This window comes from Coregonus clupeaformis, chromosome 8 (assembly GCF_020615455.1).
Source record: "Coregonus clupeaformis isolate EN_2021a chromosome 8, ASM2061545v1, whole genome shotgun sequence".
In the NCBI taxonomy this organism is placed as follows: Eukaryota; Metazoa; Chordata; class Actinopteri; order Salmoniformes; family Salmonidae; genus Coregonus; species Coregonus clupeaformis.
Genome location: NC_059199.1, coordinates 20,518,250 through 20,541,206, shown reverse-complemented (window position 1 = coordinate 20,541,206; position 22,957 = coordinate 20,518,250). Strand labels below are relative to the sequence as shown.

Genomic DNA, 22,957 nt, shown 5'->3' with positions numbered 1-22,957 from the left:
GATTGAACTCTTTGGCCTGAATGCAAAGCGTCACATCTGGAGGAAACCTGGGACCATCCCTACAGTGAAGCATGGTGGTGGCAGCATCATGCTGTGGGGATGTTTTTCAGTGGCAGGGACTGGGAGACTAGTCAGGATTGAGGGAAAGATTAACGGAGCAAAGTACAGAGAGATACTTAATGAAAACCTGCTCCAGAGCGCTTAGTACCTCAGACTGTGGTGAAAGTTCACCTTCCAAAAGGACAACAACCCTAAGCACACAGCCAAGAAAACGCAGCATTGGCTTCGGGACAAGTCTCTGAATGTCCTTGAGTGGCCCAGCCAGAGCCCGGACCCGATCGAATATCTCTGGAGAATCCTGAAAAAAGCTGTGCAGCGACACTCACCATCCAACCTGACAGAGCTTGAGAGTCAGGTTTATTTTTTAGCTTGAGAGTCTTGCAATTTATTTTGAGAGGATCTGCAGAGAAGAATGGGAGAAACTCCCCAAATACAGGTGTGCCAAGCTTGTAGTGTCATACCCAAGAAGACTCGAGACGGTAATCGATGCCAAAGGTGCTTCAACAAAGTACTGAGTAAAGGGTCTGAATACTTATGTAAATGTTTTTTAATACATTTGCTAAAATGTCCCAAAAACCTGTTTTTGCTTTGTCATTATGGGGTATAGTGTGTGTAGATTGACGATGGGAAAAAATTAATTTCATCCATTTTAACGTCACAAAATGTGGTCTGAATACTTTCCGAATGCACTGTATGTGGGAGGTGGGAATTTACCTGTTGTGAAGTCGTAAATACCAGTTGGATGCATTCATGTGATTTGAACTTGTCGAGAAACGCCGATTGGCTAATGGCCAACAAGTACAGCTATCATGCTTGTAAACTAATTATAGACCACATTAATAGATTATTTATAAAAAGCAATGTTTTGTTGTTGCATTTAACTGCCGAAAATGCAGTTATAGAGGCCATTTCCTTAGTAGGTGACAGAGGTCACCATGTGGGAGAAGTGGGTGCTCAGGATGATAGACTAGTTTCCCCACTAGTAATTACCAACAGCTCTCAATAAAATAAAACACGCTTTAATTCCTAACTAGTATTCATTGGGAAGACATTTTTATCAAAAGCAATCACTTTTGCACGAGAAAACACAGAATCCTACTAATTACTACACATGCTTAAATTATGTAACTTTTGTTTTGAGCCGACTTCGCGTCTGTCCATCACATTTGTGATCTACAGGAAAGCCAAACTGGAGATTAAAATAATGGCGGATCCTCCAATTCTGGTTTATCGACCCCACCACTCGCCATCGTATAGAACTAGTTTCCAGCTGCGTCTCACAAAAGGACAGTTTGAAATGCGGCAATTAAGATTTTGATTTCAACGTGCGCATAGGCTCTAGTTGTTTTAATGGAATAACCTGAAATGTTTTTCTCAACTCAGATTTACTCAAGCGGCATATGCATACAACACAGCGTAGGCATAGCCTATAGGCCTAGTGTTTTTATTTTGTAAATATTTATTTATTAATTTGGGTTCACAGTGCGGACCAAACCGAGGTCCCCATACCCAACAGTTCAGTACGATAACGTGTAATGCTACAGCCCTAATCATGATGGTTGTACATGTGCGTGTGGCCTGTGGGTCAACCTACCTTGATGGCTCTGCGTACGATCATGATGGCATCGTGTAGAGAGCGTTCCGTCTCCTCCATGAACTGCTCTGCTCCGCCCCTCAGGATGATGGTGCATGTCTGGGACCGAGGACAACCCTTGAAGAAGTTATACCTGGACGAGAGGAAGGAGGCACACACATTATAAAGATATTTTAAACACACATACAGCACTCGTTAGAAATGGAGAAGGAAAGAGGGGCACACACACACGAAAACACACAATGGTCTGTGCAAAGAACACAGAGGTATAAAAGCACACACAGCCCTTACCTCTCTCCTCCGACCTGCACCTCCTCGAAGAGTTCACAGCGCCCCAGGACGTCATCTGTCATGGAGCCAACACTGGTCTGGATGGAGCCCCCGCATGCCTGGAGGACACACCGTTAGAAATGCACACATATATTCTTAAATTCAGAAGAAATACATATCTTCCTTTACTGAACACCAAATCAACCCAAAACATCACTAGCCCCCAAATCCTCCGGTTCTTGATTCCTCACCTCCTTCAAAATAATTTTGAAAGAGAAGCAAATAATTGAGGAATAAAGGATTTGACAGCTGGTAATGTTTTTGGACAGAGTAAATCAATCGAGTTTATGGTTGTGGTTGCATTGCGATCCCCTACCATCATGGTCCTCTTGAGGTCCTCCTCCTGAACGCGTCCGGCACAGAACAGGTCCCGGTCGGCAAAGTACTGTGTGGCCACATCTCCTATGGGCAGTTTGGACAGAACCACCTTGGCTCCAGACTTGTAGATCTTCTCCAGTTTATCATACAGGATGTTCCACTCAGCGTCCACAATTGCCTGGTAGTCCTGGAAAATAAAATACAGAAAATTGTTTATGTTGACATTTTAGTCACCGTCTTATCCAGAGCGACTTACATTCAGTACCTTCAACTAAGGTAGTTAAGACATCCACATTTGTCATTTAGCAGACGCTCTTATCCAGAGCGACTTACAAATTGGTGCATTCACCTTATGATAGCCAGTTGGACAACCACTTTATAATATATATATATATAAAAAAAAGTTTTAAAAAAGTTTTACATACCACAGTCATTGCGAGGAGTGTATGGTAGCTTTTGTATTGCTGAGTCTGGGTGTATGTGGACCTCTGTGTGTGTGTAAGACGTGGTGTGTATGTGTCTGTGTGTCTCACTACGTCTGTCTGTGTATTCCCTACATACCTCAACAGACTTTACGCGAACCTCTGCGTTGTCCTTCTCGGCCTTCAGTTCCAGCTCCACATTGAGCAAGGCGATCTTGGGTTGGTCGTAGCGTTTAGGCTGCATCTCAAACCCAGCGTAGGAGAACGTCTTCTTGAACGCCACGCCAGCTACCAGGTGAGACTCCTGTAGATAGGTGAGGTGGGAACAGGAGAGAGAAAGACAGGGAGGAGTGTCAAGAGTATGATTAGTCTCAGATCTCTACATATGCAGAAGTGGTGTTTAACGCTGCAGGAAACCAATCAATATGACTCAACAATCTGACAGTTGGAGCAGCATGTTTGAAATGTAGGCAGCCTGGAAAACCACCAATCAATAGACATGACGCAGGGCACTGTGTTTAAGTCCACTAAGACCACTGTTTCCTCTATACTCTAGGCATTTAGCAGTGGTGCACCGCCGCATTTTTTTGGGTTAAATAATTTTCACAATGTAAAATGTTTTCAATGTAAACCTAAAACCAGATATAAAGCATGTAGAAAAGATAATGGATAAATATATATATATTTTAAAAATAAGACCATCTTTGAGAACTAACAAATGACCAAAAATAAAAACAAGACCGTCGGGGAGAACCTGAAATTCCAAAAATGTCATGCATGGGGCCCACATTGATTTTGTTACGTTTGAGTCCCTTAGCCCCACGACAAATGTGACTCCATTCAGGAAACTAGGCGTATACTGTACCAAGTTAGCTAGCTGAATAAACTAAGTTAGAGTCTATTCCTAGAAAACATTGAACCGCTGTAGTTTACAACAATTATAATTTCTAAAGTGGAAGTTGGGAGAGTTATATTTGAGTGTTTCAGTGAAAGGTAAGTGAGGGACGCCCCGCTCGCTCGCTTCACCAGATGTTTAGTTAATTTTATTCTGATCTCTTTTGCATTATTGTAGCCTTTTCTGTAGCCTGTCAACTATGTGTCTGTCTATCCCTGTTCTCTCCTCTCTGTTCAGGCCATACAAACGCTTCACACCGCATGTCTGCTGCCACTCTAATCTGGTGGTCCCTGCGCGCACGACCCACGTGGAGTTCCAGGTCTAAGGCAGCCTCTGGAACTGCCGTTCTGCGGCCAAAAAGGCAGAGTTCATCTCAGCCTATGCTACCCTCCAGTCCCTCGACTTCTTGGCGCTGACGGAAACATGGATTACCACAGAAAACACTGCTACTCCTACTGCTCTTTCCTCGTCTGATCATGTGTTCTCGCATACCCCGAGAGCATCTGGTCAGCGCGGCGGTGGCACAGGAATCCTCATCTCTCCCAAGTGGACATTCTCTCTTTTCCCCCTAACCCATCTGTCTATCTCATTTGAATTCCATGCTGTCACAGTCACTAGCCCATTCAAGCTTAACATCCTTATCATTTATCGCCCTCCAGGTTCCCTTGGAGAGTTCATCAATGAGCTTGACGCCTTGATAAGTTCCTTTCCTGAGGATGGCTCACCCCTCACAGTTCTGGGTGACTTTAACCTCCCTACGTCTGCCTTTGACTCATTTCTCTCTGCCTCCTTCTTTCCACTCCTTCCTCTTTTGACCTCACCCTCTCACCGTCCCCTCTACTCACAAGGCAGGCAATACGCTTGACCTCATCTTTACTAGATGCTGTTCTTCTACTAATCTCACTGCAACTCCCCTCCAAGTCTTCGACCACTACTTTGTATCCTTTTCTCTCTCGCTCTCCTCCAACACTACTCACTCTGCCCCTACTCAGATGGTAATGTAACGTCGCAACCTTCGCTCTCTCTCTCGCTACTCTCTCCTCTTCCATCCTATCATCTCTTCCCTCTGCTCAATCCTTCTCCCGCCGATCTCCTGATTCTGCCTCCTCAACCCTCCTCTCCTCCCTTTCTGCATCCTTTGACTCTATGTCCCCTATCCTCCCGGCCGGCTCGGTCCTCCCCTCCTGCTCCGTGGCTTGATGACTCATTGCGAGCTCACAGAACAGGGCTCCGGGCAGCCGAGCGGAAATGGAGGAAAACTAGACTCCCTGCGGACCTGTCATCTTTTCACTCCCCCCTCCCTACATTTTCTTCCACTGTTTCTGCTGCTAAAGCCATTTTCTACCACTCTAAATTTCAAGCCTCTGCCTCTAACCCTAGGAAGCTCTTTGCCACCTTCTCCTCCCTCCTCCCTCTCTCTCTGTGGATTACTTTGTCAACCATATTGAAAAGAAGGTTGACGACATCCGATCCTCATTTATTAAGTCAAATGACACCGCTGGTCCTGCTCACACTGCCCTACTCTATGCTTTCACTTCTTTCTCTCCCCTCTCTCTAGATGAAATCTTGCGACTTGTGACGGCCGGCCGCCCAACAACCTGCCCGCTTGACCCTATCCCCTCCTCTCTTCTCCAGACCATTTCCAGAGACCTTCTCCCTTACCTCACCTCGCTCATCAACTCATCCTTGACCACTGGCCATGTCCCTTCCGTCTTCAAGACAGCGAGAGTTTCACCCCTCAAAAAACCTACACTCGATCCCTCCGATGTCAACAACTACAGACCAGTATCCCTTCTTTCTTTTCTCTCCAAAACTCTTGAGTGTGCCATCTCTAGCCAACTCTCCTGCTATCTCTCTCAGAATGACCTTCTTGATCCAAACCAGTCAGGTTTCAAGACTGGTCATTCAACTGAGACTGCTCTTCTCTGTGTCACGGAGGCTCTCCGCACTGCTAAAGCTAACTCTCTCTCCTCTGCTCTTATCCTTCTAGACCTATCTGCTGCCTTTGATACTGTGAACCATCAGATCCTCCTCTCCACCCTCTCCGAGTTGGGCATCTCAGGCGCCGCTCACTCTTGGATTGCGTCCTACCTGACAGGTCGCTCCTACCAGGTGGCGTGGCAAGAATCTGTCTCCGCACCACGTGCTCTCACCACTGGTGTCCCCCAGGGCTCAGTTCTAGGCCCTCTCCTATTCTCTCTATACACCAAGTCACTTGGCTCAGTCATATCCTCACATTTTCTCCTTTCCCCCTTCTGATAACCAGGTGGCGAATCGCATCTCTGCATGTCTTGCAGACATATCAGTGTGGATGTCGGATCACCACCTCAAGCTGAACCTCGGCAAGACCGAGCTGCTCTTACTCCCGGGGAAGGACTGCCCGCTCCATGATCTCGCCATCACGGTTGACAACTCCATTGTGTCCTCCTCCCAGAGTGCAAAGAACCTTGGCGTGACCCTGGACAACACCCTGTCGTTCTCCGCTAACATCAAAGCGGTAACCCGATCCTGCAGGTTCACGCTCTACAACATTCACAGAGTACGACCCTACCTTACACAGAAAGCGGCACAGGTCCTAATCCAGGCACTTGTCATCTCCCGTCTGGATTACTGCAACTCGCTGTTGGCTGGGCTCCCTGCCTGTGCCATTAAACCCCTACAATTTATCCAGAACGCTGCAGCCCGTCTGGTGTTCAACCTTCCCAAGTTCTCTCATGTCACCCCGCACACTCCACTGGCTTCCAGTTGAAGCTCGCATCTACTACAAAACCATGGTGCTTGCCTACGGAGCTGTGAGGGGAACGGCACCTCCTTACCTTCAGGCTCTGATCAGACCCTACACCCAAACGAGGGCACTACGTTCATCCACCTCTGGCCTGCTAGCCCCCCTACCTCTACGGAAGCACAGTTCCCGCTCAGCCCAGTCAAAGCTATTCGCTGCTCTGGCACCCCAATGGTGGAACAAGCTCCCCCACGACAGCGGAGTCACTGACCACCTTCCAGAGACACTTGAAACCCTACCTCTTTAAGGAATACCTGGAATAGTATAACAGTAATCCTTCTACCCCCCTCCCCCCCATCTAAAAACAAGAAGGGAAAAAAGGGTGGTTGTCCCACTGGCTATCCTAAGTTGAATGCACCTATTTGTAAGTCGCTCTGGATAAGAGCGTCTGCTAAATGACTTAAATGTATGTTGTGTATTCAGAACCCCTGCCTTATTCTAAAATAGTTATTTTTTTACATCAATCTACATAAAATACCCCAGGATGACAAAGCAAAAACAGGAAATATTAGCAAATACATTTTACAAAAATGTAGAAATCACATTTACAATGCATTCGGAAAGTATTCAGACCCCTTGACTTTTCCCACATTGTTAAATTACAGCCTTATTCTAAAATACATACATAAGCATCTTTTTTTTTTTTTTTTTTATATTTCCCTCAATCTACACACAATACCCGATAATGACAAATCGAAAACAGGTTCAGAAATTTTTGCCAATTTATTACAAATTAAAAAACAAATACCTTATTTTCACAAGTATTCAGACCCTTTGCTATGAGACTCGAAATTGAGCTCAGGTGCACACTGTTTCCATTGATCATCCTTGAGATGTTTCTACAACTTGAGTCCACCTGTGGTAAATTCAATTGATTGGACATTGGATTTGGAAAGGCACACACCTGTCTATATACGGTCCCACAGTTGACAGTTCACGTCAGAGCAAAAACCAAGCCATGAGGTCAAAGGAATTGTCCGTAGAGCTCCAAGACAGGATTGTGTCGAGGCACAGATCTGGGGAAGGGTACCAAAACATTTCTGCATCATTGAAGGTTCCCAAGAACACATTGGCCTTCATCATTCTTAAATGGAATTAGTTTGGAACCACCAAGACTCTTCCTAGAACTGGCCGCCCGGCCAAACTGAGCAATCGGGGGAGAAGGGCCTTGACAGCTCCAGAGTTCCTCTGAGGAGATGGGAGAACCTTCCAGAAGGACAACCATCTCTGCAGCACCTGCTCCAGAGCGCTTAGGACCTCAGACTGGGGCGAAGGTTCACCTTCCAACAGGACAACGACCCTAAGCACACAGTCAAGACATCGCAGGAGTGGCTTTGGGACAAGCCTCTGAATGTCCTTGAGGGGCCCAGCCAGAGCCCGGACTTGAACCTGATCGAACATCTCTGGAGAGAACTGAAAATAGCTGTGCAGCGTCGCTCCCCATCCAACCTGACAGAGCTTGAGGATCTGCAGAGAAGAATTGGAGAAACTCCCCAAATACAGGTGTGCCAAGCTTGTAGTGTCATACCCAAGAATACTTGATGCTGTAATCGCTGCCAAAGGTGCTTCAACAAATTAATGAGTAAAGGGTCTGAATACTTATGTACAGTGCATTCGGAAAGTATATAGACAGGTGTGTGCCTTTCCAAATCATGTCCAATAAATTGAATTTACCACAGGTGGACTCCAATCAAGTTGTAGAAACATCAAGGCTGATCAACGGAAACAGGATGCACCTGAGCTCAATTTAGAGTTCAATAGCAAAGGGTCTGAATATTTATGTAAATATGGTATCTGTTTATTATTTTTAATATATTTGCACAATTTCTAAAAACCGGTTTTTGTTTTGTCAATATGCGTTATTGTGTGTAGATTTTTTTTAATACATTTTAGAATAAGGCTGTAACGTAACAAAATGTGGGAAAGGTCAAGTGGTCTGAATACTTTCCGAATACACTGTAGTTACAAACGCAGCATCAGAGTGGAAACTTGAGGCCCAACATAACAATCCAGTCACAACAGCCAATGAAAGGAACCTTGTGAATGGGTCTGAATAATTTCCGACTGCATTGTACAGTTTTTATTATTATCATAAAAGTGTTTTTTGTTGTTGCCAGAAATCCCTCCTGGAACACGTTTACTTTCATGCGCCTAAATAAACTTTTATGCCATCTGTAAACAGGAATACAATTGTTCAATTATGAGCCTAGTTGGTTAAGCCAGAGAAAAAGACATGGAGAAAATGCAGGCGTTTGATTGCAAATATATGTGGAGGGAGTCGAAAAGAGAACACAAAAGGCTGTTATATAAAACATCTGTCTCCGGATTACATCTTCAAACTAAGGGCAACCATGGCATCCGTGATAGAGTCTAGCAAGCTACATTTTCAGATATTATAAGTTTATAATTGTCAGAAAATCGTTTTCATTGCAAGTTAAAGCGTACTGTTAGATAGCTAACTAACATTAGCTGGCTGGCTTGCTAGCTAAAGTTGTGTATGATCTGTGTAGTAATATTATTAGTATCGCAGAGCCATTTGCATTGCTAGTTATACCCTAATGTTAGCTAGCTAGCTAACATTGAACCTAGTTGGTAAGCTTTAGCTACCTGTAGATTCATGCAGGGTAGTAACGTTACGAGTTGGGATTATGGTTCATTGTTTAACTAGCTAGCTAGCTACATCTAAACAAAATACTCCACTATGCAAGTAACCATTTCACTGTACCGTTTACACCTTCTGTATCCTGTGCATGTGAAAAATAAACGTAGATTTTATTTCATATAGTTGTGTTTACCAGAGATGGTAATGTGAAGAACATGGCCTGCACCAAAGTCAAATTAGGATATAACGTTAGGCCAACGTGACAGTGTCCAAGTTCAAAAATTCTCTGGTAGAATGCCCTGCTTTTAATTAGGCACACTCACAACCGTAAGCTATTTTCTTTAATTAGCTCACAAATAACTTGTAAATAATGATCTTGTTGTGAATTTATTTTCCTGTAATGTTGTCAGCTATATGATACTGTCATTATTTGAACTGGCTAGCCAGCTAACATACAGTGCCTTGCAAAAGTATTCATCCCCCTTGGCGTTTTTCCTATTTTGTTGTATTACAACCTGTAATTGAAATGGATTTTTATTTGGATTTCATGTAATGGACATACACAAAATAGTCCAAATTGGTGAAGTTAAATGAAAAAAAAAAATCACTTGTTTCAAAACATTCTAGAAATCAAATAACGGAAAAGTGGTGCGTGCATATGTATTCACCCCCTTTGCTATGAAGCCCCTAAATAAGATCTAGTGCAAACAATTATCTTCAGAAGTCACATAATTAGTTAAATAAAGTCCACCTGTGTGCAATCTAAGTGTCACATGATCTGTCAAAATCTCAGTATATACAGTTGAAGTAAGAAGTTTACATACACTTTAGCCAAATACATTTCATCTCTGTTTTTCACAATTCCTGACATTTTATCCTAGTAAAAGTTCCCTGTCTTAGGTCAGTTAGGATTACCACTTTATTTTAAGAATGTGAAATGTCAGAATAATAGTGGAGCGAATTATTTCTTTCAGCTTTTGTTTCTTTCATCACATTCCCAGTGGGTCAGAAGTAGCATTGCCTTTAAATTGTTTAACTTGGGTCAAATGTTTTGGGTAGCCTTCCACAAGCTTCCCACAATAAATTGGGTGAATTTTGGTTTGTAGGCCTCCTTGCTCGCACACACTTTTTCAGTTCTGCCCACAAATGTTCTATAGGATTGAGGTCAGGGCTTTGTGATGGCCACTCCAATACCTTGACTTTGTTGTCCTTAAGCCATTTTGCCACAACTTTGGAAGTATGCTTGGGGTCATTGTCTATTTGGAAGACCCATTTGCGAACAAGCTTTAACTTTCTGACTGATGTCTTGAGATGTTGCTTCAATATATCCAAATAAATATCCAAATAAGTCCCACCTGCAGCAGAGCACCCCCTCAGCATGATGCTGTCACCCCCGTGCTTCACGGTTGGGATGGTGTTCTTCGGCTTGAAAGCAACCACCTTTTTCCTCCAAACATAACGATGGTCATTATGGCCAAACAGTTCTATTTTTGTTTCATCAGACCAGAGGACATTTCTCCAAAAAGTATGATCTTTGTCACCATGTGCAGTTGCAAACCATAGTTATTCAGTGAGAAGTTCTCCATAGGTTTTTTTATGGCAGTTTTAGAGCGGTGGCCTTTCAGGTTATGTCGATATAGGACTCGTTTTACTGTGAATATAGATACTTTTGTACCTGTTTCCTCCAGCATCTTCACAAGGTCCTTTGCTGTTGTTCTGGGATTGATTTGCACTTTTCGCACCAAAGTACGTTCATCTCTAGGAGACAGAACGCGTCTCCTTCCTGAGCGGTATGACGGCTGCGTGGTCCCATGGTGTTTATACTTGCACACTATTGTTTGTACAGATGAACGTGGTACCTTCAGGCGTTTGGAAATTGCTCCAAAGGATGAACCAGACTTGTGGAGGTCTACAATTTTTTTTCTGAGGTCTTGGCTGATTTCTTTTGATTTTCCCATTATGTCAAGCAAAGAGGCACTGAGTTTGAAGGTAGGCCTTGAAATACATCCACAGGTACACCTCCAATTGACTCAAATTATGTCAATTAGCCTATCAGAAGCTTCTAAAGCCATGACATCATTTTCTGGAATTTTCCAAGCTGTTTAAAGGCAGTCAACTTAGTGTATGTACATTTCTGACCCACTGGAATTGTGATACAGTGAATTCTAAATGAAATAACCTGTCTGTAAACAATTGTTGGAAAAATTACAGGTGTCATGCACAAAGTAGATGTCCTAACCGACTTGCCAAAACTATAGTTTGTTAACAAGAAATGTGGAGTGGTTGAAAAACGAGTTTTAATGACTCCAACCTAAGTGTATGTAAACTTTGACTTCAACTGTATACACACACACCTGTTCTTAAAGCCCCCAGAGTCTGCAACACCACTAAGCAAGGGGCACCACCAAACAAGTGGCACCATGAAGACCAAGAAGCTCTCCAAACAGGTCAGGGACAAAGTTGTGGAGAAGTACTGATCAGTGTTAGGTTATCAAAAAATATCAGAAACTTTTAACATCCCACGGAGCACCATTAAATCCATTATTGTAGTCCCGTGTAGCTCAGTTGGTAGACCATGGCGCTTGCAACGCCAGGGTTGTGGGTTCAATTCCCACTGGGGGCCAGTATGAAAAAAAATGTATGCACTCACTAACTGTAAGTTGCTCTGGATAAGAGCGTCCGCTAAATGACTAAAATGTAAAATTATTTTAAAAATTGAAAGAATATGGCATCACAACAAACATGCCAAGAGGGGGCCGCCCACCAAAACTCATGGACCAGGCAAGGCGGGCATTAATCAGAGAGGCAACAAAGAGACCAAAGATAACCCTGAAGGAGCTGCAAAGCTCCACAGCGGAGATTGGAGTATCTGTTCATAGGACCACTTTAAGCCATACACTCCACAGAGCTGGGCTTTATGGAAGAGTGGCCAGAAAAAAGCCATTTCTTAAAGAAAAAAATAAGCGAACACGTTTGGTGTTCGCCAAAAGGCATGTGGGAGACTCCCCAAACACACGGAAGAAGGTACTCTGGTCAGATGAGACTAATTGAGCATTTTGGCCATGAAGGAAAACGCTATGTCTGGCGCAAACCCAACAACTCTCATCACTCCGAGAACACCATCCCCACAGTGAAGCATGGTGGTGGCAGCATCATGCTGTGGGGATGTTTTTCCATTGGCAGGGACTGGGAAACTGGTCAGAATTGAAGGAATGTTGGATGGTGCTAAATACAGGGAAATTCTTGAGGGAAACCTTTTTCGGTCTTCCAGAGATTTGAGACTGGGACGGAGGTTCACCTTCCAGCAGGACAATGACCCTAAGCATACTGCTAAAGCAACACTCGAGTGGTTTAAGGGGAAACATTTAAATGTCTTGGAATGGCCTAGAAGTTGCTTTTAGTTTTCTGGTTTGCTAGATGTACATACTAAATTCATTTATAAACGGATGGGTTTATTGGTGTTAAAATACACCAGTTATGCTATTTTGGACCACCAGGCTGCTGATGTCAAGCAGCCTGTCATTTTTGTGTTTATACTTTTTCATACAGACAAAGACAAGTTTGATGCTGAACGACAATAGAATGTTCATGATGTCACTGCGACAACTGTATAGACAAGTTTTTGAGCCGTTTCCGCTCTACTTCCTGAACTCCTCCCGTCGATGCAATCCAGTTCCGTTCTGCCGGGCTGGGTTTGTTTTGCTAGCTAGCGCCGTTGTGCCGACAAAGCACTGATATCGCAGTGACAAAGAGGATATAAAAATTACAATTACAACATGAAGAAAAGTGGTTCGGGAACGACGTGTGCGGTAGTTGGTTGCAAAAACTCGAGAAAGCACCTGAACGAGTGGTTAGATAGAGAGTGCTATGACCACAAACCAGCTACAAAGAGGCAATGTCCATGCGCTCCATTGTTTACATTTTTTCGCAAGCCTGATACCGACTCGGAATCAAGGACCTGGCTGAAGGCATTGAATCTAAAGAAACCACCCCTCAACGTTTTTGTTTGTTCCTATCACTTTGTTGACCAAAAACCTACCAAGGATAATCCTTTCCCAGAGTTGTGGTTGGGATACAATCGCCCTCCCCAGCCAAATAGGCGTCAACTCACCCAGCGGACCACTGCCTCCTCCCAGATAAAGAAACGCAGACTTGAATCTGAGGGTAAGTTCAGCAACTTTAGCTATGAAGCTGACAATACTGTTAATTATGAAGAAGTTGTCATACATTAACATTGCTACTGGTATTTTGCTAAGGCAGTTGATTGTTTTGGAGATGGGACAAACAATGCCCACGATAGCTACATCATTAATTGTGTGTGTGTGTGTGTGTGTGCCTGCCTGCGTGTGCCTTAGTCTACATCATCAATACAATGCAAGGTGGCAGGCTGTTGTGATGATGATTGTGTGTGTGAGTGCAATGTTGTAGTACACATTTTTCCATTGTGATGTTTGTAGTGAGAGCACTCTATGCCTGCATTAATTTTGCTCCATCCATGTTTTCTCTTCCCCTTTTTAGATGCTCCAGAAACCTGTCAGCCTGTCTGTGAGGCCGAGCCTGCTACACCAAAATTTCGAGATGCCCAGACCCAATGGGAGGATCCGTCACATATTGATCACATTTACTGTTCAACACAGTCTGTTAAAGTAGACAAGGCCACACAGTGCGAGGCAGAAATGGGTCCTACTGTGACCAGCACCACGGTCATTGATGATGCTAGGTCCCGGCTGTATACAGGAGTGCTTATGGTTCAATTCTTCACCCTGGTGACGGTGTTGTTGCCTTTCAGTAAGCCATCAATTACCCTTCCTGTTGTTGACCAAATACTTATGACGTTGATGAAACAAACTAAACCTAATATTAGGAGATATTGCTCACCGCTTCAATGTGTCTACATCCATGGCAAGCATTGTGATTAGTCACTGGATTGACGTGATGGGTGAACAGTTCAAAGTCCTGATCCCCTGGCTTCCAAGAGAGACCATTCGTGCCACCATGCCCTTGTCGTTTCAGAGGAACTACCCTCGAACCACCTGCATCATTGACTGTGCCGAAAGTGCCATGCAGAGAGCCACAAACCACGACTCAAGGAGTGACACTTTCAGCCAGTATAAATCACGCAACACTGTGAAATATCTCGTCGCTGTGGCCCCTAATGGGCTAATCATGTTTATATCTGATGCCTATGCTGGCAGAAGCAGCGATAAGTTTATCACCATGGACAGTGGGTTCCTAGACTATCTGAGGGCTGGTGATGAGGTCATGGCGGACCGTGGGTTCACCATTCGAGACTTGCTTGATGAGAGAAGGGTCAGTTTGAACATCCCTGCTTTCACCTACAGGCGCAATCAGTTGACCAATGAGGAGACGACACGCACCAGGCGAGTAGCCAATGTCCGCATACATGTGGAAAGAGCAATCCAGAGACTGAAGGTGTTTAAGATTTTATCCCAGAATGTTCCCATCAGCATGGCACCGAACAACATCTTAACCATCTGTGCTGGCCTAGTTAACCTGAAGAGTCCACTGATCAATGAGGTTTAGAATCTTGCCCTGTGTCCCTGTCTACCAACACCCAGCCATGTTGTTCATTAAATACAGATAAACACAACAAATACTGCGTGCATTGTATTTTTTAATATTATATATGAATATTTTCATAGTGATGTAATTGTGTGGGCTGCTTTTGTATTTTACTTTTTAATACCTGTTAAGATTAAACACGCAATCTTTCTTGTTGAAGCCATTTGTTTAGTTTCCTCAAAACAATTAATTAATCCAGTGTTATTTATGTACAGTATGAGCTTACTATGAATTATGAACTGTGTTAAAATAAATTGTAGCACTCTAAGGATTGAAATTACATCAAACTTTATTTTCACTCAAACAGTAGGCACACTGATATATTGCACAGCATAAAGAGATCATGTAAACAATGGACATCTGTTGGCTCCTGTGGGCATGACCTAAATAAGGCAGTTTATTTTGGTTTTAAAATGCTGAGATATTTACTGCAGAACTGTAACCTTCCCTCAACAAAATCATCAACAATTTTCGGGAGCATGTGGGCAAAGTAGAATGTGCGCAGCCTTATGATATGCCCCTGGACAAAGCCATGGTCGTAGGGTACTTCGATTTCTAGGTGCTCAGTTTTGTTCCAGATCACCAACTTGGGAGTGCTGAAGCCCTGTGAAGTGCATCCCAATTTGTACCTGCATGTAGTAGCCTTTTGGACCATTGCAGGCAATATGGTAATCTACCCTATCTCCGTTTGCCACAGTTGTGATTTCGCAGTTCTTTGTTGCCAAAAATTCTGCAAGTGACTTGTTTCCCATCACAGGTGATTTGATCTCCAACAGAATGTCGTTGTTTATCACTCCATCGGGAGATGCTGCAAGCCACGGTTCCTTTTCGCACACTACTAAGCCTTTGGTTTCAATGCTGTTGCCCAGAGTTTCCAAATAGTCCCTTGCAAGTTCCTCCCCCTCCGCTCCTTGACGGGTTGCGGCATAGTAGTAGAACCGTGTTCCCAAGCTAGCGTCGACATCGCTGTGTTTACACCGGCAGACGTTGTGCCAACAACTTCCGGCGGAAATGAAATGCATTTGTGTAGAGTTATGGCGCCACCCGGGATACAGCGCGTAAACTTGTCTATACAGATGTGTCGATAGACGTAGTATAAACCAGCCTTTAGTCTTGAAATCTTTTGTTGTTTAGTAAACTACCAAACTCACTCTGTGTAGCACATGGCCTCAAGTGTGAATCCTTAAAGAGATATGCGGTTCTAAGGCTTAAGAGGGTTTGAACAATGCTGAATGGGTGTAGACAAAGAGCAGCTCTCCAGTAGGTATACCAAAATATTAAAGAGCGAAGTTCATCAACTTACAAAGCAGAACTACTTTCCCATTGTTCCGCAACTGTAGTTTATGATACTTTTATCCAATGTAAAAAACACAATTTCAAATGTTGCTACATAAGGCCGAATCTGGCCGGTCCGTCACTAATGTGTAGAATTGAAGGAAACTAGCTTTAAAACAGCAACATTTTGTCTCTGCGGCGAAGAGGAGGGCCTCTAAAACCATGCCTTTGGCCACGCCCACTACCCCGCCACTAACTTTGCCACCACTCCTGAAAAAGATCCTGGGGAAACACTGAAGACAGAGGAACTTTAGACTATAGGGACCCACCCCAGCTCCAAGCCCTGAACCCAACTATTGAGATACAGCCCTTTGTCTAATCATACCCCAATGACAAACAGTCTTCTCTTACCTCCAGTGCTCCTCCCTGCACCTTCTTGTTTTTTGTGTGTTTTTTTTTACTATTGAGACACAGCCTAGGTCCCAGCCCTAAACTCCATAGACTATTGAGATGCAGCCCTGTAGTCTCATTTCACCTCAATGAAACACACACACACACAGTCTTACCTACACACAGACACACCTTACCTCCAGAGCTCCCCCCTGCACCTTCTTAATACCGATCATCTTGAGAGGCAGCAGTTCATCCAGCATCATGACAGCCTCCACCACCATCTCACTGAAGAACTCCTTCTGACCTGGTGTTGGATTCAATTAAAACATTTATACCACTCCCTTTTGAAAACTATCAGTAGTTAGGGTTGCAAAAATTTACTTTCCACAAGTTCCCAGGTTTGAGAAATCTCGGTTGGAAGACAGAATCAGGAGAGAAAAGCAAGAAATTCAGAATCATCAAACCAGGATTTCTGAAAAACCTGGGAATTTTGGGAAACTTATGTTGCATGCATAAAATAAATATAAAAGTCTGTCTAATTTGCTGATAATGTAATGGGCTGAGCTTATAGGTCCTTACGGGAAACACGTTGCTCATGAGGAGCTGCATATACAGCTGTGGAAAAAATTAAGAGACCACTGCAAATTTATCTCTACATGCGCTCTACATTCCATTGTCTGTTGAATTCCAACACAGGCACACCTCATTCTACTGAATTAGGTACTGATTAGGTGATCATCTGAACCAAATCTTATTTAACGAGGAAAAGTATAAAAACCACTGCTGTGGTCATCACTCTTGCAATAGGACCAGCTGGATCGCAAAAACAGTGCTAATAGTACCTCAAAAGTAATATTAAATAAAAAAATAACTATTGACATGCCAAAAGAGTTGAAAAGGAAAGTTTTGAGTGAGGAAAAGATGGATTAAATTCTGGCTTTACTGGCAGAGGGATACAGTGAGCGTCAGGTTGCTTCCATCCTTAAAATGTCAAAGACAGCGGTTGATAAGAACAAGGTCAAGCAGCAGACAGTGGGGACAACAAAAGCTACAGACCGGCAGAGGGCGAAAACGACTACTGACCGAGATGACCGCCAACTCATTAGAATGTCACTCAACAACCGTAGGATGACATCAAATGACCTACAAAAAGAATTGCAAACGGCAGCTGGGGTGAAGTGCACGGCGAGGACGGTTCGAAACAGGCTCCTAGGGGCAGGGCTGAAGTTGTGCAAAGGTAGAAAAAAGCCCATGTAACTGATTATGTGACTTGTTAAGCACATTTTGACTCCTGAACTTATTTAGGCTTGCCATAAAGGTGTTGAATACTTATTGACTCAAGACATTTCAAAAAACATAATTCCACTTTGACATTATGGGGTATTGGATGTAGGCAAGAGACAAAACATCTCAATTTAATCAAATTTAAATTCAGGCTGTAAGAACAAAATGTGGAAAAAGTCAAAGGGTGTGAATACTTTCTGAAGGCACTGTTTCAATGGATACTTTCGCAACATTTACATTTAAGTAATTTAGCAGACGCTCTTATCCAGAGCAACTTACAGGAGCAGTTAGGGTTAAGTGCCTTGCTCAAGGGCACATCAACATATTTTTCACCTAGTCGGCTCGGGGATTAGAACCAGTGACCTTTCGGTTACTGACCTTTCGGTTACTGACACAACGCTCTTAACCACTAAGCTACCTGCCGCCCCCTGCCGTCATTGTGCTAATTTCTACAGTGCTTTTGGCCCAGCACTGCCTTACAGGCATGATTTATGGTTAAAAAGTACATAGGCACACCCAAAGCTCTTGCTAGCAATTTAGCAGTTCTCAACTGTTCGCAGTCTTACTGGCGGTAAGAACAGACGATTACCATATTTTTTTTTTTGTTTCATCACGCAGTTATTACATTTATATTACATTTAACAAACCAAACATTGAAATACCGTTATGTAAGGTAAAGAAAGCACAAATCCAAACCGGTCCGTGCATCAATACCGGCATATAGTAAAATACGGTTTAACGCCCAGCCCTAATAGTAGGCTAAACGAGAAATAACTTATAATATCGGTCGTAACCACCTGGATGTCACAGTCATACAATCAACTGCTCAAAATAGGGAGAGTTTGCAAGCCGGCAACAACAAAACAGGGCACAGTGTCCTTCACTCGCGCTTGCCTCAGTAAGGAGAGGGAAGTAGCTAGATAGTGTAGCCAATATCAGGTCAGGGTGACAGCTAAAGCACGGAATGATTCTGAACACTCTCCCAAGTCTTAACTTCAGCAGACAAGTTTCAAAATTCTACTGAAGCGTCTAGCCACATGCATAAACTAGCTACCTGGGAAGAACTCATCAGGACGACTGACTGAACTGAATCCATTCATCGACTCCCAGCTGCGCGACATAAGTCATAAATATGTGCACCAGGCGTGTCTGTATAGCCTCTCCCATGTTTGGAATTTCAGTTGATTACTATAGTTCCCCCTTTGGGCGAATCAGTGTAATTTTGTAAGTGCCTGTTCTCTATGGCAAGACGCATCCTTCACCCAGTTGTCAAATCGGGCCAGTAGTGTCAGATATCGCGTGACTAACGTACGTATAAATGGACAGAGGGGAACGTGGGGGACAAAAAAAAGTGTAGATGTATGAATTGTACGCAAGTCATTTGTAAAGCTAATTGCATCACCTTGTTTTCGTTAAAAATAAATAAAAACTTTCTGACCTGCAATCAGCTTGGAGTTCATGGCTGTGGCTGCACACTTCACCAGGAGTTCCCTCTGTTCTCTAGAAGAAGAAAAATAAGATTACTTTATTGTTCAATGTACGTTGATGTCCAACGGAATTTGTCTTCTGCTTTATTACATCCCCTCCGAAAGACATACATACAGGGGATGGAGAGGGAAGAATAGAGGGAGAGAGAGAGTTAGAAGAGAGGAAAAGGAGAGAGATTACCCCCTCTTCCAACTTAATGCTTGTCATCCTTATTGACGTTTATGAAGATCTCTCCCTCTCCCACACACACCAGCAACAACACACTCCAACTCACTTCTTGTTGTCCTTCTTGACGGTGACAGAGATTTCTTTGATCTTCTTGACGGCCAGGTGCGTAGCGTTGCGAAAGGCCCTGATAATGGTCTGAGGATGGAGACCCTCCTCCACGTACGGCTTCAACTGCTTTAGAAACTCAGCTGCTAGCAGGGTCACTGATGTAGTACCATCTCCCACCTAGAGAGTAAAAAGTGAAGAAAAAAAAAAGGACTAAAAATAGCGAGGAGAGTGAATAGACTAACACTAGAACAGATTAACATAAATGAGAGAGAGCGCGCATAGAGAGAGCACAGGGAAAGGGGGGGAGAGCGCACACCGAGAGAGATACGGATAAAGAAGAAATCACACACGTTCACAGACAGAAGACAGACATAAACAAGACACACACAGTACCTCAGCATCCTGAGAACGTGCGATGTCCACTAGGGTCTTGGCTGCAGGGTGAACCACATCCAGCAGCTTCAGGATGGTCGCCCCGTCGTTGGAGATGGTGGCTTTGCCTAAGAGACACATTACATAAGAATTGTTTCAATTTTTGTTACACAGAAACGTAAAATGATTAATAAACCTCTGATTTACATTTTAGTCATTTAGCAGACGCTCTTATCCAGAGCGACTTACAGTTAGTGAGTGCATATATTATTTTTATTTTTTTTCATACTGGCCCCCCATGGGAATCGAACCCACAACCCTGGCGTTGCAAACGCCATGCTCTACCAACTGAGCTACATCCCTGCCGGCCATTCCCTCCCCTACCCTGGACGACGCTGGGCCAATTGTGCGCCGCCCTATGGGTCTCCCGGTCGCGGCCGGCTACGACAGAGCCTGGATTCGAACCAGGATCTCTAGTGGCACAGCTAGCACTGAGATGCACTGCGATGCAATGCCTTAGACCACTGCGCCACTCAGGAGATATAAGACATTACACAAAGAAAAGGCCTTCAGTTTCACTGCTCTGTCTTTTCTGGGCAGAGAGGGAGCAAGCACCCCTTGATCTATTGACCGACTGCCTGAATGTGCACTAATGAATATAACCGCTCACAAAACATTTCTATCATAGCGGCATAGTACTAACCTCTGCCGTCCACGCCATGAGGCCCCAGGGGCCTATGTGACTTCACCCCCCCACTACCATCCCCCTTCCTCACCCTGCCTCCCCCTTGCTCCTCACCTCTGCCGTCCACTATGAGTTTGTCCATGCCGCGAGGCCCCAGGGTCGTACGGACGGCCTCTGCGATGACCTGACAGGCATTGATGTTGCTGATCAGCTGGGGGACGCCCTGAGACGTATCGGTCCCCTCCTTTAGCAGAATAACTGGTGTGGGCTGGAGGAAGAGATACATGGAGGGGGGAGGGGCAGAGGGATGGTAGAGAGAGAGATTCATTAATGGAGGGTCAGAACTCGAAATGTTTTTATTTTCATGCCATTTTATTAATCATTCATAAATTGTCTGAAGAGACATTTACATTATATTTTTACCATTTAGCTTAGCAGATGCTCTCATCCAGAGCAACTAAGTCAGTGAACAGGATGCACGGTCCACATGTGACAGCATTGGGTGTGATGCTTTTGTTACTCAAAATGTAGCCACTAGCAGTTAGCTAGTGGCATTTGTATTTATTAAGGATCCCCATCATATGCTGGCAGCAGCTACTCTTCCTGGGGTCCAACAACATTAAGGCAGTTATATTCAGTTTAAAACATTAATGAAATGTACACTTCACCCAATACATTTAGTGTGTTCCCTCAGGCCACTACCCCACTATCACATATTTACAATTCAACATTCATGTGTACGTGTGTGTAAATTGCGCGGCTTATGTGTGTCTTCTCACAGTCCCCGCTGTTCCATAAGGTGTAATTTTATCTGTTTAAAAAATAACATGATTCCACTGCTTGCATCAGTTACCTGATGTGGAATAGAGTTCCATGTAGCCATGGCTCTACGTAGTACTGTGTGCCTCTCATAGTCTGTTCTTGACTTGGGGATGGTGAAGAGACCTTTGGTGGTATGTCTTGTGGGGTATGCATGGGTTTCAGAGCTGTGTGCTAGTAGTTTAAAAACAGACACCTTGGTGCATTCAGCATGTCAACACTTATTACAAAAACAAGTAGTGATGAAGTCAATGTCTCCTCCACTTTGAGCCATGAGAGATTTACATGCATATTATTAATGTTAGCTCATCGTGTACATCAAAGGGCCAGCCATGCTGCCCTGAGCCAATTGTAATCTTTTTGAAATATTTAGGACTAACTTATTCCTTGCCACCCATTCTGAAACTAACAGCAGCTCTTTGTTAAGTGTTGCAGTTATTTCAGTCGCTGTAGTAGCTGACGTGTATAGTGTTGAGTAATCCGCATACATAGATACACTGGCTTTACTCAAAGCTAGTGGCATGTCCTTAGTAATGACTAAAAAAAGACAGCTGCCCTGGGGAATTCCTGATTCTACCTGGATTATGTTAGAGGGGCTTCCATTAAAGAACACCCTCTGTGTTATGTTAGACAGGTAACTCTTTATCCACAGCAGGGGGTGTAAAGCCATAAAACATGAGGAGCTTTTCTAGCAGTAGACTATGATCGATAATGTCAAAAGCCGTACTGAAGTCTAACAAAACATTTCCAACAATCTTTTTATCAATTTCTCTCAGCCAATCAGTCATTTGTGTAAGTGCCATGCTTGTTGAATGTCCATCCCTATAAGCGTGCTGAAAGTCTGTTGTCAATTTGTTTACAGTAAAATAGCATTGTATCTGGTCAAACTATTTCCCCCCAAAAAAGTTTACTAAGGGTTGGTAACAGGCTGATTGGTCGGCTATTGGAGCCAGGAAAGGGGGCTTTACTATTCTTGGGTAGTGGAAATACTTTTGCTTCCCTCCAGGCCTGAGGGCACACACTTTCTAGTAGGCAACAATTTTTTCATTTCTTCCACACTCACTTTACAGAATTCAAAAGTACAACGCTTGTCTTTCATAATTAGATCAGTTATCCTTGGATGTGTAGTGTCAGTGTTCGTTGCTGGCATGTCATGCCTAAATTTGCTAATCTTGCCAATTAAAAAATAAGAATGTGGTTCTGAATATAAAACGGTAACACCTCCACCTTTGGCATTTCTGTCTTTTCTGTAGATGTTATAACCATGTATTGCTACCACTGTATCATCAAATGTATTATCTAAGTGAGTTTCAGAGGTTGTCAGAATATGAATGTCTTCTGTTACTAGCAAATTATTGATTTCATGAACCTCGTTTCTTAAACTACGTATGTTAATGTGGGCTATTTATAGCACTTTTCTGGGATGTGTGATTGTTTTCATTACTTTACTGGGAAGCTTAGCAAAAGTAGACATTCTCATGTTATTTATGTCAGAGCAGGGTGAGCTGCACACAGTGGATTTCCTACTAGGGCACACCACCTCAGTCCTAACAGTATAACTGATTCATAGGCACATGATTACTGCATACAATAGCTGTAGGATCAGCAGAGGCATTCAGGGCAGTTAGAGGGACATAAATTAGGTTACTTACATTGTGTCTTCAACGCCCCTGGGATAATGTACATTTGCTGAAGCATTATGACAACTCAGAGACACAATGGTAGGGATTAGCTGAGCTGGGATTGGGTCATTGTCTCAACGCAGCCTTATAATGCTGT

General features: G+C 43.6%; 1 protein-coding gene across 1 annotated transcript in view; it reads right to left on the bottom strand.

Annotated features, from left to right (window-relative positions):
- LOC121571249 (T-complex protein 1 subunit eta) overlaps positions 1 to 22,957 on the bottom strand; it is a 43,799-nt gene that overhangs the window by 7,277 nt on the left and 13,565 nt on the right. Inside the window, exons 2-10 of the mRNA XM_041882592.1 lie at positions 20,474 to 20,627; positions 19,696 to 19,802; positions 19,301 to 19,479; positions 18,977 to 19,038; positions 16,449 to 16,558; positions 2,864 to 3,028; positions 2,301 to 2,489; positions 1,946 to 2,043; positions 1,655 to 1,787 (exon numbers count right to left, since the gene is read on the bottom strand). Coding sequence (XP_041738526.1) covers positions 1,655 to 1,787; positions 1,946 to 2,043; positions 2,301 to 2,489; positions 2,864 to 3,028; positions 16,449 to 16,558; positions 18,977 to 19,038; positions 19,301 to 19,479; positions 19,696 to 19,802; positions 20,474 to 20,627 — 1,197 coding nt within the window. The remainder of the gene's footprint in view (positions 1 to 1,654; positions 1,788 to 1,945; positions 2,044 to 2,300; positions 2,490 to 2,863; positions 3,029 to 16,448; positions 16,559 to 18,976; positions 19,039 to 19,300; positions 19,480 to 19,695; positions 19,803 to 20,473; positions 20,628 to 22,957) is intronic.